Below are 25,847 nucleotides of genomic sequence, written 5' to 3'. Positions count from 1 at the left end.
CCTCTCGTTCAAACTTGGTGGTAGTTATGTAGACATCGTGTTAAAGGACGAGAAGACCGCTAAGGCTCAAGCCTCTTATTATCATGGAACAAGACCCCAGATGAGTTCAGCGTTTCGAAGGACCACGACAGACTACGGAATCCGCCGACTTTGCGAGATGCCCCGTGACTCTTGACGTAAACCGAATACGCGACCAACAAGATGGAGCCTCTAAGCTTCAATTTTCAGCATATAACTGTCAAACTTTGTCCCTGGCAATAGAACCACCTAATCGTAAGATGGTACCGTCAGCGTGTTGGCCAATGGCAGTTTTCCTTGGGAACTTTCGACGGCGGAAAACGAGCCTAGCCGAAGCGCTTAGCTTGGATTTAAGACTCTAAAGATATTAACTTGGCAAACCTTAACTAGGCTCAACAATTCACATCCCGTCCCGACAAGCCCGAATAGAACTCCGGATTTCATGCTAGAACGCCGCACTCTCGCTTACGCAAAGTCCGGAGTGATCGCTTGTCATGGAAGGGGTACAGGCAGTACAAAGATGGCAGGCTTCCTTCAACCTGCGAGTTAATGTAGCAGACTTGATCAACCATTGTGACAGCACCATATCAAGGCGCTAACCATGTCTCCATCACCGCATTTCTTTTCGTTCTTCCTTGTTGTAGCAGCGTCTAGTTTAGCCGCCAGCTCTCCGGATGCTACCGGCAGCTACACCGGTTGCGCCGTCACAGTATGTCAATCTCCTCAAGGGTTCTTTGAACAGAGAGTATATACTGACCGAAGTGACAGTGTGAAACTCTCGCCACGAAGTTCCCCAACCAGGTCTACCTCGGTGCAACCAACGGCACAGACTTTGTGGCGTCCCGGGAAGGCTTCTGGTCGACCATTCAAGGCGACGTATCTCCCTACTGCTTCTTTCAGCCCGTCAGTGCCACCGAGGTTTCAGTCGCCCTTCAAGATGTTCAGAGTACACGCTGTCAGTTTGCAGTCAAAAGCGGAGGCCACTACTCATACATAGCCTCGACGATTGAGGGAGGTCTCGTGATTGATCTGGTTCGGTTTGACGGAATCACACTGAGCGAAGACAAGAGCTTGGCGATCGTAGAGCCCGGAAACACTTGGGCTTCCACATATGAGAATCTCCAAAAGTCCGGGATGACCATCCCTGGCGGTCGGATATTTGGTGTAGGTGTCGGTGGACTCACTCTCGGTGGTGAGTCAACTTCCGCATCCAAGCCTTTGTTTGGCCGAATGTTTTTGAGCACCTTGCTCATAAGGACTTAGGTGGAGTCTCTTGGCTCAGTAACCGCTACTGATGGACTTGTGACAATGTTATCGAGTTCGAGGCCGTCTTGGCCAGTAGTGAGATTGTGACTGCGTCCACAACATCAAACCCTGACCTTTACTGGGCCCTTCGAGGAGGCAGCAGTAATTTTGGTATTGTCACCAAGTTCAAGTTCAACACTTTCCCGCAGGACAGGATGTGGTACGCCAAGCTCCGTTACAATGCCACGGAGAACGTCACGGCCAACGCAGCTTTCGCGGACTGGGGTACAGTTCAGTCTTCCAAAGATGTGAGCAACGCAGCAGTTTTGTCGTGGAACGCACAAGCGAGCGGCTCTCCCGTTGGCGTCGCGATTCTAGTCCATCAGAAGACGTTTGACAATAACACCCACCCTCCCGTTGTCGACAAGTTCTATGACGCCAAACCAACTGCTATCGAACCGGCCAATGTCCCCCATTCAGATATTGCCGAGAACCTCCTGTTCCCCGCCAGCATCTTGCGGAGTTCCTTGTGGACCACGTCCTTCATCCACGCTGACTTGCTGCAAGTAGTATTCGAGATCTGGAATGAGGAAGCTAGTGCACTCGCTTCCATTTCCATCCAGCAGATCCAGCTCCAGGCCATCACCAAATCCCAGCTCGAGTTGATGTAACAAAACGGAGGTAATCCCCACGGGCTCGGGAAACAGTCGCAGCCTCTTGGCTTTGTGAACCTATGGGCAAGGTGGGAGAACGCAAAAGATGATGATGTCATCTACAAGGCCCAGCAACGTACGGAAGAGAGAATCAACAAGGTGGCGGATGAGATGGGCCTTGCTTCGGGATACAACTACACGAACTACGCCAGCCAATTCCAGGATCCGTTTGCTGGATATGGGCAGGCCAACAAGGAACGCTTGAGGTTAATTGCTGAGAAGTATGATCCAAACGGCGTTTTTCAGGAACTTTCCCCTGGCGGCTTTAAGGTTACGAAAGGTGCCCCGCAGATCCTCTGAGTGAAACAGTAAGAGGGTTGAAAGCCAAATTTGTCTATAATTCAAGTTTGCTTGCTAGTTTTACTTTTTCTAATGATTTACAACTTGGACTTTGCGTCCTCCTCACGGCCCTTCAGGTTCGGGTGGGGAACTCTGACGGGCCGCGTAACGGCGTAGAAAGCAAGGCCTTCTGACTTGGTAGAGAACTAGAGTGGGAGAATAGATCGTGAGCTTGGAATTTATACACATAGGGAATATAAACTTACCTTAACCTTGGATCCAACGTGGAAGAAAGCAAAATCTCCGGGTACTAGATGGTGGGTGATCCCAGTAGCCTCATCCTGTTAAAGCCACGCTAGTCAGCTCCCTATCTCTTGTGCCCCAGAGCTTTACACGGTTACGAAGTGACTCACCAAGATGTCGATCTGACCGTTAAGGACGTACTTGGTCTCCTCAAAGTTGTAGTGCGCGGGACGAGCGGGTCCTGCGACAATCTTGTAAAAACCCGAGGTGAAGTGAGCAGGTGAGTCCTTTGTGTTTGTTCGGATTCTAGCAAGGTTTTAGCATTTATTTACCACTTCATGCATAAAAGGTTTCTTACGAGTGAAAATCGGCGACAGTCGCGTTCTCGCCCTCCGGGAGGGGGATATACTCGTGGCCGGCGCCCTTGATAACGGTGAGGGGGACTAGGTTTCCAGACACTGATAAGACACAGGTCAGTTACATGTATTCTTGGGCATCCAGTGATACACAGCCCAACTCACTTTTGATTTGTTTTTAGGTTGTAAGTTGAATCAAGAAATTTCGTTTTTTTTTCACTGTCTGATTGAAGCTCATTGATATAAGACATCTGTATCTCAGATCGGGTGCGCTGCCGACAAGGTCTCGGGGCTTTCTCGGAGTGCGGGGAACCACTGTGATGCGATCGGAATCCGACCCGGAGGGCCTGCATTCAGGGCCGGTTAGGTACCCGCCGCCGTAAATCGGTGCGCGGGGTTCCGGGAAAGTCCCGAAAGTCAATCAGTGATGTGATTGTGGCTTGCCTATCTGAAGACGCAATGGTGAGAAGTCATGCTGTCATGGCGGTTGTTGAATGCTGTGCAATGGTAGCTACTTTACACACACCAACCGTAGGACTCAACTTGGCGTCTTCGTTGACTGCGAGTCTGTCTTGAAACACGACTTTCATGTCATAATTCGAGTCTGCTTTCCACCTCGGCTCTGCGTTTAACTATGTCCTCTAAGTCGGTCTTGGGTTTGATGTAGGGCTTGATGACCTCCCGAGCCTGAACCTTCTGCTCAAAGGCGTACGCGATGCTAATCAGCGTTTCCTCACTGAACGGAGCCCCCGCAAAACCGATACCAAAAGGTAAATTCGGCGCCACGGCATTGAGCGTTCCAGTCTTGTCTTTGACAATGTCAGTATCATCCGGATGCCTTCCAAATGGTACCGATATCACCGGCGTACCGGATATGGCAGCATTCATCACAGCAAACGCCGTCGGCAGTACTATCGCGTCCAGGGAATGGTTCTTGAGAGCTCCTGTGTATCCTTGGGGACCAGTCAGGTATAGAAGCCGGAGGTGAACATCCCAGAATTCCGGATCTGTGTTACGCAGACCTTCTGCTAGGTTGTTGTCCCATGAGAGTGTGTTCTTCTCAGGCCATTGCTCGCGAGGGTCATGCTGGGTCCAATCTCGGAGCTCACGGAGCGTGGTGATGTTATACGGGTTGTATGCCAATTGCCCGAAGTACTTTTCTATAGCAACGGCGAAATCTGCGTGAAGGCTCTTGGTCAGGAGCGCGGAGATTTCGGTCATGTTGTAGCCTGGCAAAACAATGTCGTCTATGATCTCCGCACCAGCGGACCTGAGAATGTCAACGGCCGAGTCGAATACCGTCACCGAGTAGTTGGAGGGAGGGGCGTCTTGAGGATCCTGTAGCACATGTCGCGGAATTCCCAATCTCTTGCCCAGCAGTCCCCCTTGTACGCATGCCGCGGCGTAGTCTGGTGTCTTCGGGAAAGGAAATGTGGACGTATAGTTATCGCTGGGATCCACCCCGGCGATGGCTGCCAGGAGATGAGCAGCATCTTTCACAGTCCGAGCGATAGGTCCAACAACATCTTGGTGCTCCGAGATGGGCACAACGAGGTACCGCGAGGTGAGACCAAGAGTCGGCTTGATGCCCACAACGTTATTGACGTCACTGGGCAACAAAATCGAGCCGGCTGTCTCAGTCCCCAAAGACGCCCATGCGAGACCGACCGAAGACGCGACGCCGCTGCCCCCCGAGGAACCCGATGGATCTTGAAAGGGGTAATACGCGCCCAGGGTCTGACCGCCATACGTTGACCACCCATTGCTCGAATTGGAGCTCCGGCATTCGGCCCACTGCGACAGGTGTGCCTTGCCGAGCAGAATCGCCCCCGCTTTCCGGAGCTTGGCGGCGACGGTGCTATCTTCGGAGACTTTAGCGCCGAGGAGGACATAAGAGCCGGCCGTATTGTTCATCTTGTCTGCCGTTGCAATGTTGTCCTTGATCAGAACGGGGATGCCGTGTAAAGGGCCGAGAAGCGGTCCGCCTTGTCGGCGGATGAGGTCCAGAGTTTCGGCGATGGAGACGGCATCCGGGTTGATCTCGGTGACGGCATTGAGGGTCAGAGTAGTCTCTTTGATGCGCTCGATGTAAGCATGAACGAGATCGACGCTGGTGAAAATTCCACTGTTCAGGCCGTGGTTGAGGTCATCGAGTGTAGCATCGAGGAGCGAAGGAATTGCGCTGGCTAGTTTCTGTCCACATTGTGTCCATTCCAAGGACGGCCAAATGAGGCAGATGGTCGCTTTGAGCAGTGAGGACCACAGCATGGTTGAAGCCTCGAGTGTTAGACCGGTCTGGTGCCAAGACGTAATATCAATGGCAAATATAGTTATTGTGGTCTATTGCGTACTCGTTGAGCGCGGGGTTTTCTCAAGTAGTCGGGTCATTTGACTCATTGTTTGTATCATTCACTATTGAGGCCAATCGACTGTGTAAAATATGTGAAGATGGTGCGAGTTTACGATTCTTAGTCAGTCGTCTTACATGCATCAAACGTACGTCACGCCAGAAGCAAACGCAATGAGGGGACTAAGAGGATCTTTTGTTTCTGCAATCCGAAGGAAGCAAGAAATACTGGCAACCCCCCCAGGGCCTTACTGGCTAAGAAGTCCGCAAGAATCAACCCCAAGAAATAAGAATGAAGGAAATTGAACCTGGTGTCGCGACTTCCGGCAGTCATCACCCCACATCGGGAGGAGGTCCACGCGATCGGTACTCGCCGCTGTTCGCAGCCGTGGAGGCCGTGGAGGAAGGTGACATTGTAAATTCGTGCTAGACAAAGTTCCTTGAACGCGGTATTTCAGGCCATTTACCGCTTTACGTACGGGGCGCCGTTTGCTCTAATATGAATGATTCGAACCACCTACCAAGATCAGAAGAGCGCTATGCCTGTTGGGGCAGGTCGCATGAACGATCCTCAAGCGCGGCCGGGGGATTTAAGCTTATGATTGGCCACGGTGATAGCTAATTTTGTGGGCATAGAGACATGGGGTAGATTTCAAGAGTGAGAACTGGTTTGTGAGTAGCCAGTTGCTTGAATGAGATGTTGTGGCCGAGACAAAGCCAGCCGTTGTGGACATCATGGAAACGACTATGAAAGCAGGCCGAATCCCCCATCTTCATAAGCATACTTGGCGACGGGCCGTTCCTCTTGCATCCTTCGCATCCTTCCGCTTCCCATCGTCTCGATCACCATGAAGTACTCTCTCATCGCGTCTCTGATTCTCCAGAACACTGTCGTGCTCGGAGAGTTGCTCCCTGTGTACCTGCAGGGGCCCTCGCCCGAGAGCTTCAGGTAACACATTATCATCACCTCATCCGACCTAGACACTAACAGAGTGTAGGGACATTGTTCGCAATGACACTCTTGACTTTGGCTGCAGAGCTGTTGCCAAGCCCAGCGAGGATGGAAGCCACTACAAGCTCCACGCCTGGCTCACCGAGGAGCAGATTGACTATCTCTCCAAGGAGTACGAGCTCGTGCCGGAGGTCTCTATTCACAGACGAGACTTGAGCAAGAGAGCCAACGCACCCATCGGCACCGGCGACCGCTTCAGCGCGGGAACCATCTCCCCCGTCGGCCTTGGAACCCAGGCTTCGGGCACCACTATCTCCAGCATCATGAACGTTGCTGAGATCAAGTCGGCCTGCGACGCCCTTGTCAAGAACTACGGCATCGGATCTCTTACTCTGCCGTATAAGACTTTTAACGGTGCTACCGAGTACGCCTACTACGTCGGCGCCGGAACCGACAAGTCAAAGTACCACCTGTACTTCAGTGCCGCCGTCCACGCCCGTGAGCGCGGTGGACCCGATAACATCATCTACTGGATCTCCGATCTCCTTGCCGCCAACAAGTCCGGCAGCGGCCTGACCTATGGCAAGAAGTCCTACACCAACGCCCAGGTCAAGAGTGTCCTTGCCGCGGGTATCGTCTTCTTTCCCCTCGTGAACGCCGACGGTGTCGCCTACGACCAGTCTTCTGGCTCTCTCTGGCGCAAGAACCGCAACACCAAGTCCGGCTCCAGCGGCAGCTCCATTGGTGTCGATATCAACCGCAACTTTGACTTCCTCTGGAACTTCAAGAAATACTTTGACTCCTCCGAGGCCCCCGCCTCCACCTCGCCCAGCTCCGAGGTATTCTACGGCACTGCCGCCGAGTCCGAGCCCGAGACCAAGAACCTCGTCTCCGTCTACGACTCCTTCCCCAAGATCCGCTGGTTCATGGACATCCACTCCGCCGTCGGCGACCTTCTCTACAGCTGGGGTGACGATGACGACCAAACCACCACCTCCACCATGAACTTCCTTAACTCCGCCTACGACGGCAAGCGCGGCCCCGTCGGCGACTCCGCTTACAAGGAGTACATCCCCTCCACCGATCTCAGCAACATTAGAACCGTCGGTACGGCCATGGTCAACGCCATGAAGGCTGTCGGCGGTCGTGCCTACACCTCTATCCAGGCCGTCGGCTTGTACCCCACGTCCGGCGCCAGCGACGACTACTCTTTCTCCCGTTTCTGGGCCAAGCCCGGCGTCAACAAGGTCTACGGATACACTCTGGAGTTTGGCCCCTCTGGTAACTTCTACCCGACCTCAGCTGAGTTCAACACCAACATTCTGGACACAAACGCTGGCTTCATGGACTATGCTCTGGCTGCCATTAGCGTTGGTCTGGAGTAAATCATGTGATGGGTACCATCAAAATTCTTCATGTACATATTTTGCCATGGCGTTGAGCAAGGGGATGCACGCACATACTGCATGAAAGCTGTTGTCTACGACTGTTACGCAATTGAATGACTTATTAGTCATGACCTGAAATACCTTAGTATGCAGCTTCCTTGGAGCAGAAGATGGGTGATACCGTGATAGTAGTTTGATTGGCTACTTACTTGAGCATTGAGTATCCAGCAAATCCATGGAATGCTGTTCGCGAGCGGTCACCGCAACTGGTTTTGTCTACTCCCTGCCCTCCTCGCGAATCCTATGCGAAAAGGTTTAGAAGGTTGGCCTAGGCAAATAATCCTGCGCTTAATCGGCGAATTCGTGATGACATGATCTCCCGTTGAAAAAGGATGACAGAGAACGACCTTTCCGAGCTTGGGCGGCTTCATAAAGAGACCCTATGGTCTGAAAGGTATCTGTAGTCTACATGATTTTTACCTTATTGAGAGAGTCGACAGGGCTATTGTCCGGTGAGCATGCGGTATCACACAGTACAACTAGTGTTCATAGGCGGCGCCACCAGTGGCGCTATGAAATGGGGAAGTCCGGCGTGCGATCCTAGCGTGTGATGACAGCCAAACCATACGTCAACCTCCTTGTCGACAAACCCTCGATTTTGTGACAATAAAACCTTGGATATGACCACTGGGCAAATTGATTGATGCGTCGAGTGCAGTTCAGCTGATGATCATTCCACAAATGGCGTCCGAACCTCAGCAACCTTCGGCAGGCCCTCCTCGCAAGGGTACGCACCCAGACTTCGTCCCATGTTTAACCCTTTGCAGAGACTAATCGATCGCAGTTGACGTCTTCACCGGGGACGTCATCCACCACGACACATACCCCGAGATCAACCCAGCCACGGCTTCCAACTGCACTGGGAAAGCAGTCCTAATAACCGGGGCAAGCAAAGGGCTTGGGAAGGCATTAGCAATCGGCTACGCCGAGGCAGGCGCATCACTCATTGCCGTCGCCGCTCGCTCGAATATCTCATCTACCGTCACCTCCATTATCGAGGCCGCAAAGGCTGCTGGGAGAGGAGAGCCAACGGTGTTAGCCCTCGAGATGGATGTGAGCAGCACGCCGAGTGTGAAGGCTGCCGCAGAGCGGCTTACGGCCGAGTGGGGACGCCTGGATATTCTGGTCAACAACGCGGGCTACATGGCTCCCTTCAACTTGCTGCTTGATGCCGACGACGATGAGTACATGAAGGCATGGGATGTGAACTACTGGGGCACATATCGCGTCACGAAGGCATTCTTGCCGCTGTTGCTCAAGGGCGGTGACAAGACGATTGTCAATATGTCTTCGGTGGCGGCTCACTTCATGGGTGCCGGCGGAGGAGCCTATCACATTTCGAAATTTGCGCTGATACGGTTCACCGAATTTGTCCAGGATGAGTACGGTGATCAGGTAACATCATAAGCAACCACGGGTTTGAGATCATGAACTAAGTGTGTGTGAAAGGGCGTCTTAGCGTTTTCCATTCATCCTGGGGGCATCCCGACAGAGTTGTCTTCGAATCTGCCAGAGAGGTTGCAATGTGAGTAGGCCACACCTGTAAAACGTGTTGATCTTGGTCTGACTGTGGGATAGTTCGAATGCGGGATACCCCAGAGCTTGCTGCCCATTCTATCCCATACCTTACTAGTGTCAAGAGGGAATGGCTGGGAGGTAGGTGGATAAGCTGTATGTGGGATATGCCAACGCTCGTAACGATGGAGAAGAAGATAGTGGAAGGGAATCTCCTGAAGTTTGAGTGCAGCGGCTTGTAGAGAGACGTTCATTAGTTGGCCTCAAGATAAGGCAAACAATTGATGCATCATGCGTTCCAAACGTCTGATAGAAAGTTAAGCTGGATGCGTGAAAAGCTCAGAATAAAGGCGCTCCGTGTTTGCTAACATGAAGTTCAGAAATATCTAGGACCTCATCCGAGAATGCTGTTGTTGGCGCACTTTTTCGATCCGCCTGTTAAACCATTCCCCGAGCCATGGTATTACAAGCCAAAAGTGTGTAAGTGCGAACATGGCACTAGCATTTGCGGTGTCTGGAAGAGCGAGATAATGTTGAATTATCCCCCCATCCCACATCCAGACAACCGCTGAAACTGCTGCTCCAAACAAATGGACTACCATGAAGACCTCGAAAAGGAAGTCCCCTGGAAGTATAATGGATATGAAGTAAAGTCACCACGCAAACAAGCATATTGCGGCGATGTAGCTCATGAGGGGTCCGAGTGCCCAAGACAATGTCCCAAAAGGCTTGACAACAAAGTTGGTGAAGAGCACACTAGGCCATCGCACCCAGCTTCGGTGGTCTTCTGTGAAGGGAATACTTTCAAGCTCGCCACTGAGATTCCGATCCTCGTTGAAAAATGTGCCCTCTTCCATGGCCTAACGTATCAGCATTATACTAATCCATTGGAAAAAAAGACTAACCAGCTGAAGATAGATCACTAATTATCCCATTGCGGACCCTGGAACTCGAATGTCCCGAATGTTATCGGCGCCGAGGTGCCGGGTCTGCCTTTGGGCCTTCGCATAGAGGGCTATTTGGGCATTGGGTATGGCCTATACATAGAGAAGGAGGGAACAAGGACGAGCTGTCACGTATTTTTTTCATAGGTGACCTCCAGCATTTTGTAAAGAAGGCTTTGGCGACTTTAAGGAAGCCACGTCGCTCATTCTTGTTGATGCACCAAATGATTAATTCAGACGAGATACAGAGGCAAGCCAAAGTTTGGGAGTCTCATGATGGAATATAGGGGGAGATTTGGCTGGTATTTGCGATCTGTCTCTCGATACATGGAAGAGGCGGCAGGCTGCAGCCCGAAAGCCTTGGCTGTTTGCCTCGCCTGACACGATATATCAGCCGCATTCCCGCCGAAGATTTGTCCCTCCGCCCCTTCCCAATCATGGCTTTGTAAATGGCAATCATCGCTGAGCTTGCATACATGTTGCTGGCTGGTAATCTGCTCCAATTTTCTGAGCTTGGTGCCGAACTAGTTCGCGGCGCCCTGGAGCGGTACAAGTCTGCTGATGGCTTAACTATTCATGATGAGACGTTGATAGCTGATGCCCGGCGTCTGAGACATCTTGCGGGTGTTAACCTGAACAATGAGTCAGATACAACGAAGACAACGGAAAGTCCGATACTACGTTTCATTGCCCAGAGATGCACTGAGGATGCTGCTATCTTGATTGAGATCCTCGACGCATTGAAGGTGGATTCAACTCCGGGACAAAACTTATACGCAAGGAAGTTACAGAGCTTTGAGCAAACACTAAGGCGTATGTTGAAAGAGCATAAAATACGGGCACGAGTTGGAGTTGAGGCTTGGGAGTCTCCGCAGAGAATTACAACTATTTCTCACCCATGCTGCAGGGTAAGAGATCGCAATCAGCGGCTAGGATGTTCGAGACTAACAATAATCATGCAGAACAGCACAAAAAGAGATTCAGTCTATTTTCAGAAGATCAGAAGATCAGAACAACAACCTCGAGGCTAAGGCTACTGCCAAACTGGACGACATCGTCAGGCGAATCGACAAGACGACATACGTCTTACAGAAGACTGTACCCAATGGATTTCCAGACCAGATAGATCTCCTCAGGGCTGAGGTCGATGATTTCAACGAAGAACAACAGCACGTGAGAATGAGACACAACATACTACGCAGTCTGAAATTTGATCAAATCAAGGCGAGGCAGGAAGCAATCAAGGAAAGACAGAGCGACGTTTGGCTGGGTTTTCAGCCATGATGATACCTTATTTCCCCAATGGTTGGAGTCAGGGAAGGGGATCTTTTGGATAAGAGGAAAGCCAGGAAGTGGCAAGTCTACTTTGATGAAGTTTCTCGTCACTCATCCGACGACGAGAGTGAAATTAGGAGCCTGGGGCAACGGCTACACGACGGTAATAGCATCTCACTATTTCTGGAACGCCGGTAGCTCCATGCAAAAGTCGCAACGTGGCTTGCTCCTGAAACTACTGTACGAAGTGTTGAGGGAGGTTCCGAGTCTCATCGACCGTGTCTGCAGTCGGCGCCGATCAGCCCTTCAACACGAATTGATGGAATCATGGGGAATGGAGGAGCTTCTAGACGCTTTTGCACTACTCGCTACTCAGATAGATCTCCCTGTGAGATTTTGTTTCTTCATCGATGGTCTCGATGAGTATACGGATCGAGCAAAGCGGTATGACAACACATTTGAGGATCTTCTTCGAGTTATGCAAGACTTAGCATCTTCGCCTTCTTTCAAGATTTGTGCTTCGAGCCGCCCATGGGATGCCTTCCTGGACGCTTTTGGCGTCCAGCCATGGCAACTTCGAATGGAAGACTTGACCAGAGACGACATCCGCACCTATGTCACGGACACATTGTGCAACAACGATGACTTTGTGGCCCTTACAAAACAAGATGGCCGCTGCTCTCGAGTAGCCGAAACAATTGTCAACAGAGCTCAGGGTGTGTTCCTGTGGATATACCTTGTCGTGGAGTCTCTGAAGAACGGTCTTGCAAAAGGAGACACGTTCAGAGAATTGCAGAGTCGAGTTGACGAGCTTCCAGCTGACCTGGAAGAGTATTTCCAGCACATGATCGAGTCAATAGAGCCGATATACTGGGAAAGCACGTCTTGCATCTTCAAAATCATGATTAAATCCGGTCAAGCGCTGCCGCTTTTAGCCTTTCAATTTCTCGAACAGGAGGAAGAAAGCGCGAGCTATGCGTTGCAAAGGAAGTTCGCCTCCATTTTGCCCGAAAATGTGGAAAAGCTGCATGACAGAATGAAGAAGCGGCTCAATGCGAGAGGCAAAGACCTCCTCTACGTCACCTTTCATCCGGCCAAGAAACCATTTCTTCAGTACCAAGTCGACTTCTTGCATCGAACTGTGAGAGACTTCTTCATTGATCGAGACGTAATCGAGGAAACAAAGGCGAAAAGAAAGACTCCACACTTCAACGCGGCACTTTCACTATGTCGCATCAAGCTGGCTCTCATCAAAACCGTGTCCTATGCGGAAGGAGCGGTCGATTACAATGAGGTCTTTCTCTTCGCTGATGGGTTGATGCACCATGCTCGCACGATTCAACAGGCATATCTCAACAACAATGGGACGTCTGATATCAACCCTCAATATCTATCAGATGACTTGGAGGATATGTTCAACCGGCTAGACGCATTGGATCAAACGAACACATTGAATGCCAGAGACAAGAGTGTCCACTGGACGAACTTCAGAGATATCCCAAACGGCAAATTCAAGGAAAAGCGGCAGAATAACCTTCTCGCCTCTGCCATAAAAGCGAGACTATCCTTGCATGCGAAGCACAAGATCAACATGGATCTAGATCAGGTTCATAAGAAGACTGGCCGACCCTTGCTGGACTATGCTTTGCGACCAACGACCGCGACACCTCTTGAACTACCTACTCAAGAAGGTCCAGTCGGAGACATGGTTGAGTTTCTGCTACAAAATGGAGCTGAACCGAACCAGAGCATCGAGTTGTACGGCGGGAAGACACCTTGGCAACTTTTCCTATCTGTCTGCTACGGCCACAGTCTCCAAGCCGATAAGTCGAACCTTGATGAGGATGAGGTGACAGACACGATTGTGGCGATGTTGCTGTCGGGGGCAGATCACAGAGTCAGAATTGATCTCAATGGTGGTGGAAAAGCAGATGTCCTAGGTGTTGCTCAAAGACTGGAACTTTCTAGGGCAAAAGTTGAGAGGATCAAGAGCATGATGCACATCGTTGTGAACTCGAAGCGGCCGGGCTTCATTGGAACCTTCAGTTCTTGGTGGTGGAAAAAGTCTGATCAAGGTAGCTCACTCATGGTAATTGGAAGTATCAAGACAGACAAGGGAATCAAAGACAGCACTCCTGGAAACACGTGGTGATTGATGGACGGAGCATGAGTAATCTATCATTGAATTTGAATGCATGACTTGACTACTCCGAGTGAGGAACCAACAAACCTCCAACATCACGACCTCTCCGTTGCTTAATCCATCTCATCATATTCGTCGATTACATCATAGAATACTCCAGAAATTCTGACAGTCAAGAGCCACTGACCGCTGCCGCGCTCGCCATCGTGGAGGACCTGAGGAAGCAATCGAACACACTCATCGTATACACTCTCTCGGCATTCAATTGCTGGGGCTGTCACCGCTACTGCTCACCATCCGTCCGGTCTGGTAGGTGAAGCAGACCGCTTACACAGCGGGAAGGCACGCGATCTCTACACCGACGGTCCTTCCAACACACCTCATGACATCGACAACTGCGGTCCTTCCACAGTCATCCGCCCCCCGGCCCCTTCGGAAAAATTCTCCCCAAGTACCAAACCGCCATCTCACTCCCGCAGCGGCATTCACCACATCATCAGCCATTCCGATGGCGAGCATCATTATCCGACAGGATCCGGGATCCATTTACCGACCTGGCCGAACCAACTTTGGCTACAGCATTGTCAGCGACGATAGCCAGCTTGGAGAGTACGCGATATTGTCTCATTGGCTAAGTCTCCTATGCAGAGCTAGCTAACACTCGATATAGACCTGTCTCCCAGGATAACGATGATTCTTGGATGGAATTCTTGACCGACGAGGCGATCACGGACCTCACCCTTCCTGACCAGGACCACGACATGACCTCGAATGGCCTCTCTGAGAACGATACTCGGCCGCAGGATGCCCAGCCCGATATGTCGGAGGTAGTCATTGACTCAATCAAGGCGGTGAACATGGAGTTCGAGGCCAAGGAGGACTACCAGAAGGATGAGGCCAGTCATTCCATTGCCACCCAGGTTCGAAATGTAACACCTCCCTTCCTAGCTTTCCGTTCTCGCAATATTGATATTCATTTACAGGGACCTCTCAGCCCCTTGTTAGTTGATGGCATCCCCCAGGTAAGAACTTCACCGTCACCGTCCCCCGCCCCTCTTGTTTAAGGAAACACCCCTAACAATATGTCACTATCCAAGAACCCCGACAAGATCTACTCATCCGCGGCGCCGCTCGACCAGCGTTTGAAGTAGGACTCCACGTCGGACAGCTTGCGAGGCTTCTACGATAACATGGGGAACCCAGTCTATCAGTATGACTATGACTATGAGCCCGCTCTGCCACCTCACCTCCGTCGCCCCATCTTCGTCGACTGGGCCGAGCCCTTCCAGAGCCCTATCTACGCTCTTCGTTACCTTGCAGAGATTGCTGGAGACTACTACACCGTGGCTCTCATGAATCAGAGAATCACGTTGCAGCAAGGCCCGCAGACGCCGGGTGCTCAAGGCATCTCGCAGTCGTACTTGATCTCGCCTGCTGCCTCGCATATCGCTACGCCCGCGCGCACGCCGGCTACTAAGCGCCTTCGCTTCTCCAACGATATTGTTCGCTCTGGTTGAGAGAATCCCATGAACAAGGATGGGCTCATTCTGAATAGAGCTCGGAATATTGGCAGTTCTGCACAATAGGATCAGCAAAGGAGAGTATAAAGCATCAGAGCATACTCATACAGCATGACAGGGCTTGATATAACCAATAGCAAGAATCAGTTTCTGCAACAGGATACGCGTAGCTCTCGTCGTCCACGTTGGTTGATACTTAGCTCTGGGGTTCAATCTACGCCTTGGTGCCACCCTCCCGATATCAAAGTGATGCGTCCCATTCATCAACTCGAAGTACAAGGACAGGCCCAGAGTCGCTAGGTTTGACTGCTGCCCCGAGTATGTAGCGCTGTCCCGAGAGTATCTGAAAAGACCGATCAGACCACGAAGTACCGTTAAACTTGTTCTTGAGCTTGCGCCAGGATTCGGCATGTACGACTGCGTTGTGCTCGACAAATTCCAGCATCTGTGGCTGATCCGTCCCTAGACTGCATGTTATGGTCCGGCCATCCGCTTCCAAACGTACCCCAACCACGATGTCGCGCACGAACGTTCTCATAACGGAGTCTAGGGTCTCGGTGATGCGGAGCACGATGTATGTGATACTTTGTTGCTCAACGTAGTAGATCCATTGACGCGGGCTAGTACTGCCGGTGTTGAAGGTTTGGCCCGCGGGGTCGGACTTGTGGACTTGAAGCGCAATTGCGTGTTTCCCCTCCATGGATATCCTGAAAGTCTTGGATGATGCTTGTCCGATGGCACCTTCACGGCCAACTTCTGGCCCGACCAGGCCATAAGAATTCCCCATTGATAGATACAGCGGCTCAGGAGACGCATTATAAATCCTAGCCGTGATCGGCATAGCGCGGATACGGCCTGTGTTGGATCTAACGTATAGTCCATTCTCCGGGTCGACGCACTTGACTTCGATACACAAGTAGCATTCTTTGATGCATCCATCGCGTGGAAGGGTGAGGAGGTATCGAGTCCATAAATAACGCGCCCCGATGGTGTTGGGTGAGACATAGACTTCTGGCAGCTGAACGTGCAAACCTCGGCTTGTCACTGTAGGAGGCACCGTCTTCGAGTTATCTCTTAGGTCTCCGAAGGTCGAATACCCGGCTTCAGACTTGAGCGAGGCTTTGGGGAGGTATTCAAGATGTTTGACATGATCCCAAGTCAACTCAGCATCACGCACAGGTAAGTCTCCAGGGAAATAGAGATGAACTCTTTCGAAAGCGGCAGGACTTTGTGCAAGGACGCCTGATTGGTCTGCTAGAGGGTATTTCTGCGTCCAGAGGAGAATGCTCATGTCCTCCGAACTGCGTATGATTTCTTGCTGAAGGCGGATAAAAGCTCGGTCACCTTCGCCGTACAGAAGTGGAATATGAATGTTGAATATGCCCAAGAGGCAGTACGCGATGTCCTCTTGTCGCGTTGTTTTCCTTGTCGAAGCCCAAGACATGCGTTCGGCTACGGGTAAAGACGGTATCGGGGTGTCGTGTGAAAGGACATCACGTCGGATTCCCGTCCTGTTGTGTAAGAGGTACTCGAGAGAGGACTTGGTCCCAACTTCGTTCCAGTCGCAGTCATAGAATTCGATGAGCCTTGGCGCGAGTAGCTCTTGGAGGGTCCAGCCTCTCGTAAACCACTTGGTAGACTTGAGACTTGAATGCCAAGTAGTCCAGCCGACCAGGCTTCTGAGCCGGCAGGTCGCTCAGGTAGACGTAGCAGACGGTCGCGTTTTGATACCAGCGGAACATGGAATTGATGGCTTCGGAGAGATCGGCACTCGAGGTTTTATCGATACAGCACGTATCGATCCAGACCCAGGTGAAGCCGTCCCGGAGGGCTTGGGCACAACAGGCGCGGACCTTGGCGAACCCCTTCTTGAGGGCATAAGAAGAATTGGCGACATCTTGCAGTGTAACCTCGTCTTCTTCCCAGGTGTGGGAGAGGATTGCGTAGATTGGGATGCTGTAGCCGAAGAACTCATGGAGCTGAAGACTGTTGGCGTTTAGCAGCATCATCGTCGAAAAGCCTAAGGCTAACAATCGTAGACGTGAAGAAACGAAGAACAATAGGAAATACACCGGAATTCGCGAGCTCTCAGGTCATCTACCGGATGGCGATAGTCAGAGATTCTGAAAATCCATACGCACACTTGGGCGGTGAGACAGCTGCAGCATGTCGGACACGGCGCCACACGCAACGTCGACGAACCAATACGGTATTGGATACCGCCATGGTGCTGAACAGCGCTCACTTTTGTGAGCTCGTCCTCGGCCTTTGGCCTGACTAACATGTCAGCACCGAAGCATCCGGACATCTTATTCTTACTCAGACAGAGACAAAAACGCTATGTGACCATTGCAGGCGCAGGCCTGACTGGGGATAGTATCAGGCTGGCCCTGAGCATTCTTCTGGCGTTGTTGAACATCTCCAAGCTCAATAGATAGTCACGTGGGAATCCGGAGATAAGGTAGCGACTCCAAGAGGTTCAAATGGCGAAGCAGCAGCCACATTGGGGCTGGGTTTAGCGATGGGGGTCTCAAGCAGGCTCACTGCCATTATGGCGCAGCTTTGGACATGGACAGCTGTCGGTCGTCGGCCAGGCCCGCTCCGACGATGAGGTATCCGCACCCGTATTGTTTAGTGCGTACTCCGTGCAAAGTCGACGAGCGAGGTTAGATGAGAAGGGGCGAGATGGGCCTCATGATCTCATCACCGAAGCTGCTGTTCCGTCCAGGGGACGTGGAGGCCTAGTCGAAATGTGCTCTGACTGGGGTGAGAATGGATTCCCGTGCGCTAGACGTCATCAGCCCTCAAAGTCAGCAGGGGCTGGCAGGCCGAGTGCAGTGGCAGCTGTCTCATCTCGGATACGGATGGTCGTAAGGAATGCACCTGGTGCTGAATGTCATTGTTTTGAAAGCCACAGAAGAAAACAATGATGAGCTGTCTCCGAGTTTCCTGGGCGACGGAGCTTGCAGCTTGAAGCTTCAGCCCGAATGCAACATCAGATGCAAAAAGATTACAGAGGGCACCCGATGGATGTGAAGGAGAGAGCTTCAGAGGAGCAGCCAGTGACATGTCACGCGCCTGACAGCTTTGGACCCGTCCTCAGGCAATAGGTGGAGTCGATGAGAAAGTACGTACCGCCTTACACTACATAAGGCGACCTGTGATGCAATGGCCCGGGAAATGCGGGTCTGTAGCTCCAGGAAAGAGCCAGGAGGGGCGAGCTACAGGGCGGGGTACCCCTCTTTCGCGCCTGCCTCCCCCCCAGCTCAGCTTCGTCACACCTCACCTCACCTCACCAGCAGACGGCAAGAGCAACAGGCCACAAGGGCGGGTGTCTCCTGCTTTCTTGAGTCTCAACCTTGGGTGCTGGGTGCCCGTCCCATGTGCCTATCTTTTGTCATTGCCATACCAACTGTGCCAACCCAACCCCAACCCCAACCACAACCAATACGCTCATCCATCCGACCACCTTATTCCAGACGTGAACGTGCCTTGCTGTTCCAGTTCAACCCCTCTTCCAAGTTCAAGGTGTGCAGACGCAGACTGCAGAAGATCGGAGAGACTACAAAACACACCATTACCCGCGACCATCCATACTCCGCCCTCCCGCGTCCAGACTACCATCTTCTATCCACGTTCTTCATCGCGAAAACCGCAGTTTGACTACTACGCTTACCACTTATCATCCCAATTCCAAGGCGGAACAATCGCAAATCCTGTCTTGTTCCTTACCCTGCGCAACGAAAACAAGGCGAGACGAATCCGTAAACCCCAGCTTCACCGGAACCCGACCACAGCTCGCCCCGTTCGAGCATCAGATACCAGATCCATCCATCAGATCCCCCGCCGACCAACAACACCACCAACAAATCAACCATGTCTGACGAGAACACCAAGTCCGTCGTCGACGAGACACCCATCACCCACCCCGCCGGCGAGCGCAAAAACTCGCTCGAGGCCCACCTCCAACACCGTCCCGATCGCGCCGAGTTGGTCGAGAGTACGTGAATCCCTTCCCACAATCTCCATCTCATGATCCAATCCCTGCTCCAATGTGCATTTGAATCTGCAATCACAACCAACGCCGCCTCCCATTCGAATCTGCCCCGTATACACTATTGTCGCGATTTCCTGTTTTCTTTCCCCTATTCGATGCGTCCCCCCTCCACATCTTCCCGTCCGTCGCGCCCCACCGTCCGCCTCACCCGCCGATCATCAAAACCGGGATCACCTCAAATTGTCCGGAAGAAAAACCCCACCCTCAATGCACCTGCTGCACATAGCCGGAGACTCTACGCCGCCTCGTCCCGGATTTGCACTGATACGATGGTAACATGCTAACTGACCTTCCAACAGAGAACATCTTGCCCGCCTCCAACGCCGCACCTAGCTTGATCGCCCACCAGAAGGAGCTTGAGAAGCACATGCGTGCAGACTCCCTCAACGACAAGATCTCCCACCGCCCCGCCCCCGAGGACCTCATCAAAGAGGGCGTGCTGAAGGAGGATCCCCGCAGCGCCGACGACAAGTATGCCGAGGCCATTGAGGACGAGTACGCCAAGCGCGAGGGTGGCGCGTGAGTTCGTCGGGGTGTCCCGTTCGACAGTATCTGATTCCTCGTCTCGTCATTCATCCGCGCTACTACGACTTTGAGGCGAACATGGTGGAGGATGATGCACATTGAGGAAGTGCGGAAATACGATGTAGGATTATTGATTGGTATTCGGTACCGCGGTTATGATATGGAGAATCTACACTCTTCCATGAATGAGTCTACGAACAGCAGAAAAGAGCCAAAAACAAGTTTAGTTGTTTCCTTGTCAGGGCATCTTAGTGGATAGCACGTCAAACTGGAACTCTAGCTTCCGAAAATAAACCAAAAAGAAAGAAACAGAAACACGGATTGGATTGCCATCAGAAACGGAGATATTAATGACATGCATGTATCATCAACTTGTTTCTTGCAGCCTTGTCGTGATTGAATCCTGCTCTTGTCGGTGGACACGAGGTGGCAGATCCAAGGGTCTTTTTGGGGTATTACCTCTGTTTCTATTCTTGGAGTATTGGCATGGCCATACAGCCGCACTGGAGCCCTCCTCCATAATTCCCCCAGCCAGGTACCTACCCAATGAACATGTGAACTATTCCCCAGACTCAAGCCGAGAAGTTGGAAGGCAACCAAAAAAAAATTGAAAAAAAAAATTGAAGAAGGCATACAGACCGGCAGATTCGCAACTTATGGTCAGGGGCATGTTCTATCCTAGACTCCTGGGCAAAGTCCCCTCTACTACTAGTGAAAGTAGGTAGTCGAGGTGAATCCGCATTCCAGCCCATCCCGCGCTTCATGGTGCATGACATCTTAGGCTGCGCGTCAACGAAGACACATGCAAGTCATTGCCACGAGAGAGACACAGGGAGGAAAGACAGATGGGGCTCAGCCGTCAGGAGAGAGAGGTAGAAACAACGCAAGTCATCAGAGTCTCAAGTTTCACTGCCTCCACTGCATTCAATGCCTCCACAGCCAGCCAGCCTGGCCTGCCCGGTCTGAAGTTGTAGTCTGGACTGGACCAAGCTGCGCTTGCTATGGTACCGCACGCTACACCCAGTCTCCCGGGGCCCCGTCACTCTTTCTCCAACTTTTTTTTTTTTTTTTTTGTATTTTCTCCATGGGCGTATGGTCGCTCTTCTGCACTCGGACTGCCGTCCTGCCGTCGCTCCCGCCCCTTGCAGTTGCAGCAGCGCTGGGCCGCTGGCCTGGGGGGGACCACAATCAATCAGGGACTTTGACATACCTTGCTTACCCTGGCGTGCCTGGCTACGGAGTATTCGGACGTATACAGTGAGGTAGGTAGGCTCCCTTCCCCTGAAAGAAGTCCAGTCTGGAGTCTGGGGGGGGAGTGAATGCAGCGACACTTTTGCTTGCCTTGCCTTGATTGCTCCAGAGTCTGGACTGGACCCCTTTCTTCAAAGTAAACGTTTTCTTTTCCTTAGGGGGGAGGGACTCAGTCCATGGATCATATGCTTGGGTTCCAGTGGAAGCTTTGCGTATTTTTCCGCACTTTTTTCCCACACCCTTGAGCCCTCGTCGTTTTGACTTTTTGGGTTCAGAGACAATGAGGCGGGCGCACCGGTGGGTTGCAGAGACAGAAGAAAATTCAAATTCCCCGTTTGGGACGACTACGCAGGCACACCGAGCTTATGGTTGGATTGGGGAGAAGGAAATAGGAGACATGCATGTCACTCACTCATTGGCGGTAGGCAAGTAGGCTAGAGGTAAATGTGCAAAAAAGTTGTAACAGTTTGTTGAAGAATTTGACAGGATACCATCGATCTACAGGCGAGCACCAAAGTGTCGCAGATCCAGTGGTTGGTTACCTTATCCCGTAAAACACAAAAAGAATCCCATCTAATCTAGACATGACAGTGGCTCCCGTCCCATCCGTCGGTACGACATACAAACATATACAAGGTATCAACCTCCTATCCATCCTTGGGGGTGTTCCCACAATACCAAATTCCCATGTGTCCCCATTATCATCCATGCATCCCGTAAATTCCAATGCTGTTCCGCGGGCCAATCACGGTGTTACAATATGCTGTACAGGAGTGCGAAAGCCGCCCAGTTGCTTATGCCCAAACCCTCCCCAAATAACGCCAGTCTTTATGCATCTACAAAGTGAAGTTGATTGTGTTGTCGTTGAAAGAGTGCAAGAGTCGCATCGGCATCGCTCGCTCTAATGGCGCGAGTATCCGCCGCCGTAGTGTGGTGATGGAGCGTGGGCGTCATAGCCGGATTGCTTGCGGTTGATGATGGTGACGCCGCTGTTCTCCTTGATGGCAGCTCGGTGCTGGTCCGCGCCGTAGACACGGAGGTAGGCCTCGTCGCTGGGAGAGATGGAGCGAGGGGTGGAAGAGCCTCTTGATGAGGCGTATGAGCCTGTTGATGCCGAGTAGGCGCTGCTGATGGAGGCCGGGGCCTGGTGGACGACCGGCTTGGAGGAGCTGTATCTGGAGGCCATGGTGTGTTTTGTGTTACTCGAGTTGGGCTTCGAGATGTATGTGGTGTTGTGTGGTAGGTGGAGGTTGGTCTCCAAGGGTGATGTGCTTGTTGAAGAGAGTTGAGCTGCTAAGGTCTTTGTGAAGTTTGGTTCACGGGTGCTTGACTTGAGAGTTTGGTGAAGGAGATGTTCAAGTCTAGGAAGAGAGGCAGAGGGCATGGCAGGATATATAGATGGGAGGTGTTTGCAGACACCACACCCAGACCTGGGATGCCTCCATTATCTTTGTACGTACACTTGTATGTACGGATACTCGAACGCGTGTGCCATCAGCACTTGCCGTAGGCAGGGCATGCTTGGTCCCGAGGTGTACGGTACGGCAGAGAGAAAGAAGAGAGACAGAGAGAGAAAAAAAAGGCCCGCAAAAGGTTTGGCCTGCCTGGCCATGCAAGAGGTACCTGGACATGGGCCGGGACCTGGACCGGGCCAAGTAGAAGAAATGCCTTGTGGAAAGTCTCGCTGCTGGGTGGTGTGTGGTGTAGGCGAAGCAAAGAGTGAGTGACTCAACCTCAGCCCGACAAGACCTTGGACCTTGGAAAGCATTGCTTCGAAAGCAGACTTGAGTACGGAGCAGAGGTGCCAGCCCAGGTGTGAGGTGTGAGGCAGTGTGGGGATAGCCCTGGATGCTTTGGGGCTGACCATAGTGTAAGAAGGGGCCGGGTGTGTGCGTTTAGACTTGAGAGTCTGTGGTGTCCAGAGGTGTGTGTGTGTGTGTGTGTGTGTGTGTGTGTCCTGTTCTGTCTGTGTCGCAAGGCGACTGGGAATCCATTGGGCAGCTTTGTCATTTCAGGGCCCTTCAGAATGCAGGGACGTTAGGCACGGCAAACGCTAGAGTAGTTTAGTCCGAAGTAATAAAGTCCATGGATTACCAAGGAAAGCAGGGAAGAGGGCTGTTGTGATGTTGCAGATGCTGTGGAAACCAGAAAAGGGTGCGGTTGGCGGGTCTTGAGCATCTTTCCGGAGTGGACGTCAGGATGCAGCACGTGTGCGTCTATGAAGTCCTACCAGACTACCACACTACCGACCAAACAACGCCAAAGTCCTTTGGGGCCATGCTTGGTAGCAGCAGGACTCGCAGCATCAGGAGAAGCAGTACCTCCCAGGAAACCCTCCCTTGATGCCTCGGTGGCGAAACGGCATGGTTGATTGGACGAGGGATGGTCGGACGACACAGGTAGGGCGGATTCAGGGCGATGATTGACAGGACTGCCGCTGTGTCTCGCCCTGCTTGGATGTTGTACTATGCCTGCTTTCACCTGCGTCCACCCTTAGCCGCCGTACGTATCATTGACACTGTTTGTCATCATTCATTCGCAGCTTCGAAACGTCCAGACTCAAAAACTGATCAGTGATGCCATAATTCGCGCCAGCCTGATGTCGATGACCAAGCGGCGACGCGTAAGAGCCGTTTTTTGCGGGCTTGTGGCTGCTCAGCTTTGGGGGCCAGAGCCTGTGATTTCGCGGCGAAAGTAGAAGAAAAAAAAAAGAGCCAGAGCAGCCAAGGCCTTGCAGGAACTTGGCTGTCGTCTCCCATCCTCATGGACTCGTGAGAGTGCCAGCCTTGGTTGGCCCCCGTAAGCGCTTCGCCGCCGTGCAGGACACTCTGTGAGTGTGTATGCCAGATTGGGAGGCCACCCCTCAGCCGTGTCGCCAAATCTGGAATGACACACAGGAAGAAGAAAAGATTTTTCTGTGCTCTTGTTGCTCGAGTCTCAAGAGAAGAAGGTATCAGTACCAGCATAGCCCCTGGCTCACGGAGGACTGTCGCTGCCCAACTCATAGCCCGATGATCCTCGGGTTGCCATTGTAATTTTGCTTCCTTTTTTTCATGTCACTCTGGTTTCCACTCAGCCGGGACCATCCGCCGGAGACAAGAAATGTCTGTGTTTCTGGAAGCCGGTCGAGTTGGGCCTCCAAGGGGCCAGAGAGTTCGGGTCGAGCCCGATGTCTTTGGAGGCGGACAAGGGGCATCCCCTGCTATGCAGACTGCGACCCAACGGACCTCCATCGCATCCATTCGATCGGGTCAATGGTGGCCTAGCAGTCGTCAGATATGAAAGTAGTAGCGATCTGGCTGCAGTAGCTAAATTGCCTGCAGAACAAGTGCCAGAAGAAGATCGCGGGAGTCTGCAGCGATGCAGCGGTGGTGATCATTCTGCCGAGTGGAGGTGTTCATGCCTTTGGTGTGCAGGGCAATAGGGCGAGCTGCATGATTTGATCGCCCACTGGAGGCTGGGCGACAAGTGAGTCCGATGTTTCTCTGCTGCGTCGGTGTCGTGTCAGACTGGCAGAGACGGGACGACGGAGCAACAACATAATCAACTGCTGCTGCTGCTGCTGCTGCTACCCAGCGTCGACAGCCTTCAAATGTGCAAAAAGCAACATCATGCGAAGCGAACGCCGGCCGCCTACCTGCGCAGCTACTGCTTAGCGCATCTTTCGTCGTCTCTCATATCGCATCGATGCATCTGTCGGATAGGCAAGGTACCCATTTGCGCGGAATGACTGTGATCCTCATCCGGTTTGTACCCCCATTTGCAGTAGTATGGATGCTGAATTACCAGTTGAAAGCTGTCAGTCTGACAGGGACGCAGCACGAGGCGAGTACCATCTTGATGTGGGCGAAGGATGGCTAATCGTCAACTACTTGATGACTGTGTAGTCTGACGGACTGACATGTGGAAGAGAAACGGAAAAAGCACCTGGGCCAGGCACCCGCCAGCAGACCTGCGATGGGAATGCGCAGGGCATCAACCATAGCCCGATTGGGCTAGTCCAAACGCCACACTGAAGGCGCAACGTACCAGCCACACTAGATCTTAACATCAGCACCTCCTCGAAGGCCTCGCCGACTCTCACCGACTAAGGTACCTTAGAAGTGAGGTTGACGCTTGAGAGGACTCGATTAAAATTAGCATGGTCTTCTGGTCCCTTTCTCATCCTACACCTGACGCGATGCAGAGGAAAGTTGGTTACGTGATAAGCATACGTCTCATGTAGCAATGACATGGATTCCACGGAGTGACGGCACTATTAGGGCGTCAGTAGGGCGTGAGTGTGCTGTCAGCCAATCTTGATCGTAACCGAGAACGAAGTTTTCCGTAGCAGCATAGGTATTTAGCCGTTCATTGCCAGAAACTGGCGTAGTTAAGAGTCTAATGAGCAAGTCTTGAAGAGAATCGGGATATTTAAGTATCGAGCGGTAAACCATCTGTTAAGAGCTAAAGTTTATCACCTCAAGGAACTCATAATACTTCACCATGAACTCAACAGCGCAGCAAGATTACGTGGGCATACTCTCTATTGGGGATATGGGAGCGGGTATCGCGAAGCTCCTCAAGGCTCATGGATTTGATGTTGGCACAAGCGGACATGGCAGAAGGTTCGTGAGACATAACCCAATTTCAGTCAGGTCTGACCCATGTTGCTTCGTGTACCAGCCGAGCTACCATTCGACGAGCTGAGGAAGCCAACGTGGAAGTCCTGTCGTCCGATGTTGAATTATTAGAGAAATCGTCGGTTATCCTCTCAGTTGTACCTCCAAGAGATGCGCTGGAAACGGCGCAGCGAGTAGTGGACGCCTTACACGAACTCGCCACCCGTGGTTCGCAGCGGTGTAGCCCCTTGTACTTCATAGATCTTAACGCTGTTGCACCATCAACGGCTCAAGGGATAGCTGAGCTCTTCACCTCGGTTCAGCACAGCGCTCGCTTCATTGACGGCTCAATCCTGGGAGAACCCCCCGTCTTCGTCCCACCAAGCGACGTAGGGCTGCAGAGCATCACACCTAC

At 52.1% G+C, this 25,847-nt stretch overlaps 10 protein-coding genes across 10 annotated transcripts; 6 read left to right on the top strand and 4 right to left on the bottom strand.

Annotated features, from left to right (window-relative positions):
• Positions 1 to 619: 619 nt before the first annotated feature.
• N0V96_000154 (uncharacterized protein) lies at positions 620 to 1,934 on the top strand (the record flags this gene model as incomplete). The annotated part of the gene is made up of 3 exons (XM_065755847.1): positions 620 to 727; positions 787 to 1,210; positions 1,417 to 1,934. 3 exons carry the CDS (start codon positions 620 to 622, stop codon positions 1,932 to 1,934), a joined length of 1,050 nt encoding a protein of 349 aa, XP_065615087.1.
• Positions 1,935 to 2,353: 419 nt separating this feature from the next.
• On the bottom strand, positions 2,354 to 3,444 carry N0V96_000153 (uncharacterized protein; the record flags this gene model as incomplete). Its single annotated transcript, XM_065755846.1, has 5 exons — positions 2,354 to 2,461; positions 2,522 to 2,596; positions 2,669 to 2,804; positions 2,857 to 2,956; positions 3,381 to 3,444. 5 exons carry the CDS (start codon positions 3,442 to 3,444, stop codon positions 2,354 to 2,356), a joined length of 483 nt encoding a protein of 160 aa, XP_065615086.1.
• A 1-nt stretch (position 3,445) lies between these two features.
• N0V96_000152 (uncharacterized protein) lies at positions 3,446 to 5,122 on the bottom strand (the record flags this gene model as incomplete). The annotated part of the gene is made up of 1 exon (XM_053191707.2): positions 3,446 to 5,122. The coding sequence occupies one exon, from the start codon at positions 5,120 to 5,122 to the stop codon at positions 3,446 to 3,448; it is 1,677 nt and encodes a 558-aa protein (XP_053050791.2).
• A 927-nt stretch (positions 5,123 to 6,049) lies between these two features.
• N0V96_000151 (uncharacterized protein) lies at positions 6,050 to 7,538 on the top strand (the record flags this gene model as incomplete). The annotated part of the gene is made up of 2 exons (XM_053191708.2): positions 6,050 to 6,150; positions 6,200 to 7,538. The coding sequence occupies 2 exons, from the start codon at positions 6,050 to 6,052 to the stop codon at positions 7,536 to 7,538; spliced, it is 1,440 nt and encodes a 479-aa protein (XP_053050792.2).
• A 744-nt stretch (positions 7,539 to 8,282) lies between these two features.
• On the top strand, positions 8,283 to 9,358 carry N0V96_000150 (uncharacterized protein; the record flags this gene model as incomplete). Its single annotated transcript, XM_053191709.2, has 4 exons — positions 8,283 to 8,328; positions 8,386 to 8,996; positions 9,051 to 9,126; positions 9,180 to 9,358. 4 exons carry the CDS (start codon positions 8,283 to 8,285, stop codon positions 9,356 to 9,358), a joined length of 912 nt encoding a protein of 303 aa, XP_053050793.2.
• A 2,396-nt stretch (positions 9,359 to 11,754) lies between these two features.
• N0V96_000149 (uncharacterized protein) lies at positions 11,755 to 13,487 on the top strand (the record flags this gene model as incomplete). Its single annotated transcript, XM_065755845.1, has 2 exons — positions 11,755 to 11,758; positions 11,827 to 13,487. The coding sequence occupies 2 exons, from the start codon at positions 11,755 to 11,757 to the stop codon at positions 13,485 to 13,487; spliced, it is 1,665 nt and encodes a 554-aa protein (XP_065615085.1).
• Positions 13,488 to 13,986: 499 nt separating this feature from the next.
• On the top strand, positions 13,987 to 14,995 carry N0V96_000148 (uncharacterized protein; the record flags this gene model as incomplete). The annotated part of the gene is made up of 4 exons (XM_065755844.1): positions 13,987 to 14,087; positions 14,149 to 14,398; positions 14,576 to 14,618; positions 14,682 to 14,995. The coding sequence occupies 4 exons, from the start codon at positions 13,987 to 13,989 to the stop codon at positions 14,993 to 14,995; spliced, it is 708 nt and encodes a 235-aa protein (XP_065615084.1).
• Positions 14,996 to 16,566: 1,571 nt separating this feature from the next.
• N0V96_000147 (uncharacterized protein) lies at positions 16,567 to 17,224 on the bottom strand (the record flags this gene model as incomplete). The annotated part of the gene is made up of 2 exons (XM_065755843.1): positions 16,567 to 16,977; positions 17,219 to 17,224. 2 exons carry the CDS (start codon positions 17,222 to 17,224, stop codon positions 16,567 to 16,569), a joined length of 417 nt encoding a protein of 138 aa, XP_065615083.1.
• Positions 17,225 to 18,874: 1,650 nt separating this feature from the next.
• N0V96_000146 (uncharacterized protein) lies at positions 18,875 to 19,578 on the top strand (the record flags this gene model as incomplete). Its single annotated transcript, XM_053191714.2, has 2 exons — positions 18,875 to 18,998; positions 19,355 to 19,578. The coding sequence occupies 2 exons, from the start codon at positions 18,875 to 18,877 to the stop codon at positions 19,576 to 19,578; spliced, it is 348 nt and encodes a 115-aa protein (XP_053050798.2).
• A 2,154-nt stretch (positions 19,579 to 21,732) lies between these two features.
• On the bottom strand, positions 21,733 to 22,017 carry N0V96_000145 (uncharacterized protein; the record flags this gene model as incomplete). Its single annotated transcript, XM_053191715.2, has 1 exon — positions 21,733 to 22,017. The coding sequence occupies one exon, from the start codon at positions 22,015 to 22,017 to the stop codon at positions 21,733 to 21,735; it is 285 nt and encodes a 94-aa protein (XP_053050799.1).
• Between the last annotated feature and the right edge of the window lie 3,830 nt (positions 22,018 to 25,847).

The sequence above is a fragment of the Colletotrichum fioriniae genome (genome assembly GCF_027942845.1).
Source record: "Colletotrichum fioriniae strain IMI 355084 chromosome Unknown scaffold_1, whole genome shotgun sequence".
Lineage (NCBI taxonomy): Eukaryota > Fungi > Ascomycota > Sordariomycetes > Glomerellales > Glomerellaceae > Colletotrichum > Colletotrichum fioriniae.
This window is presented reverse-complemented; position numbering and strand designations above follow the sequence as displayed.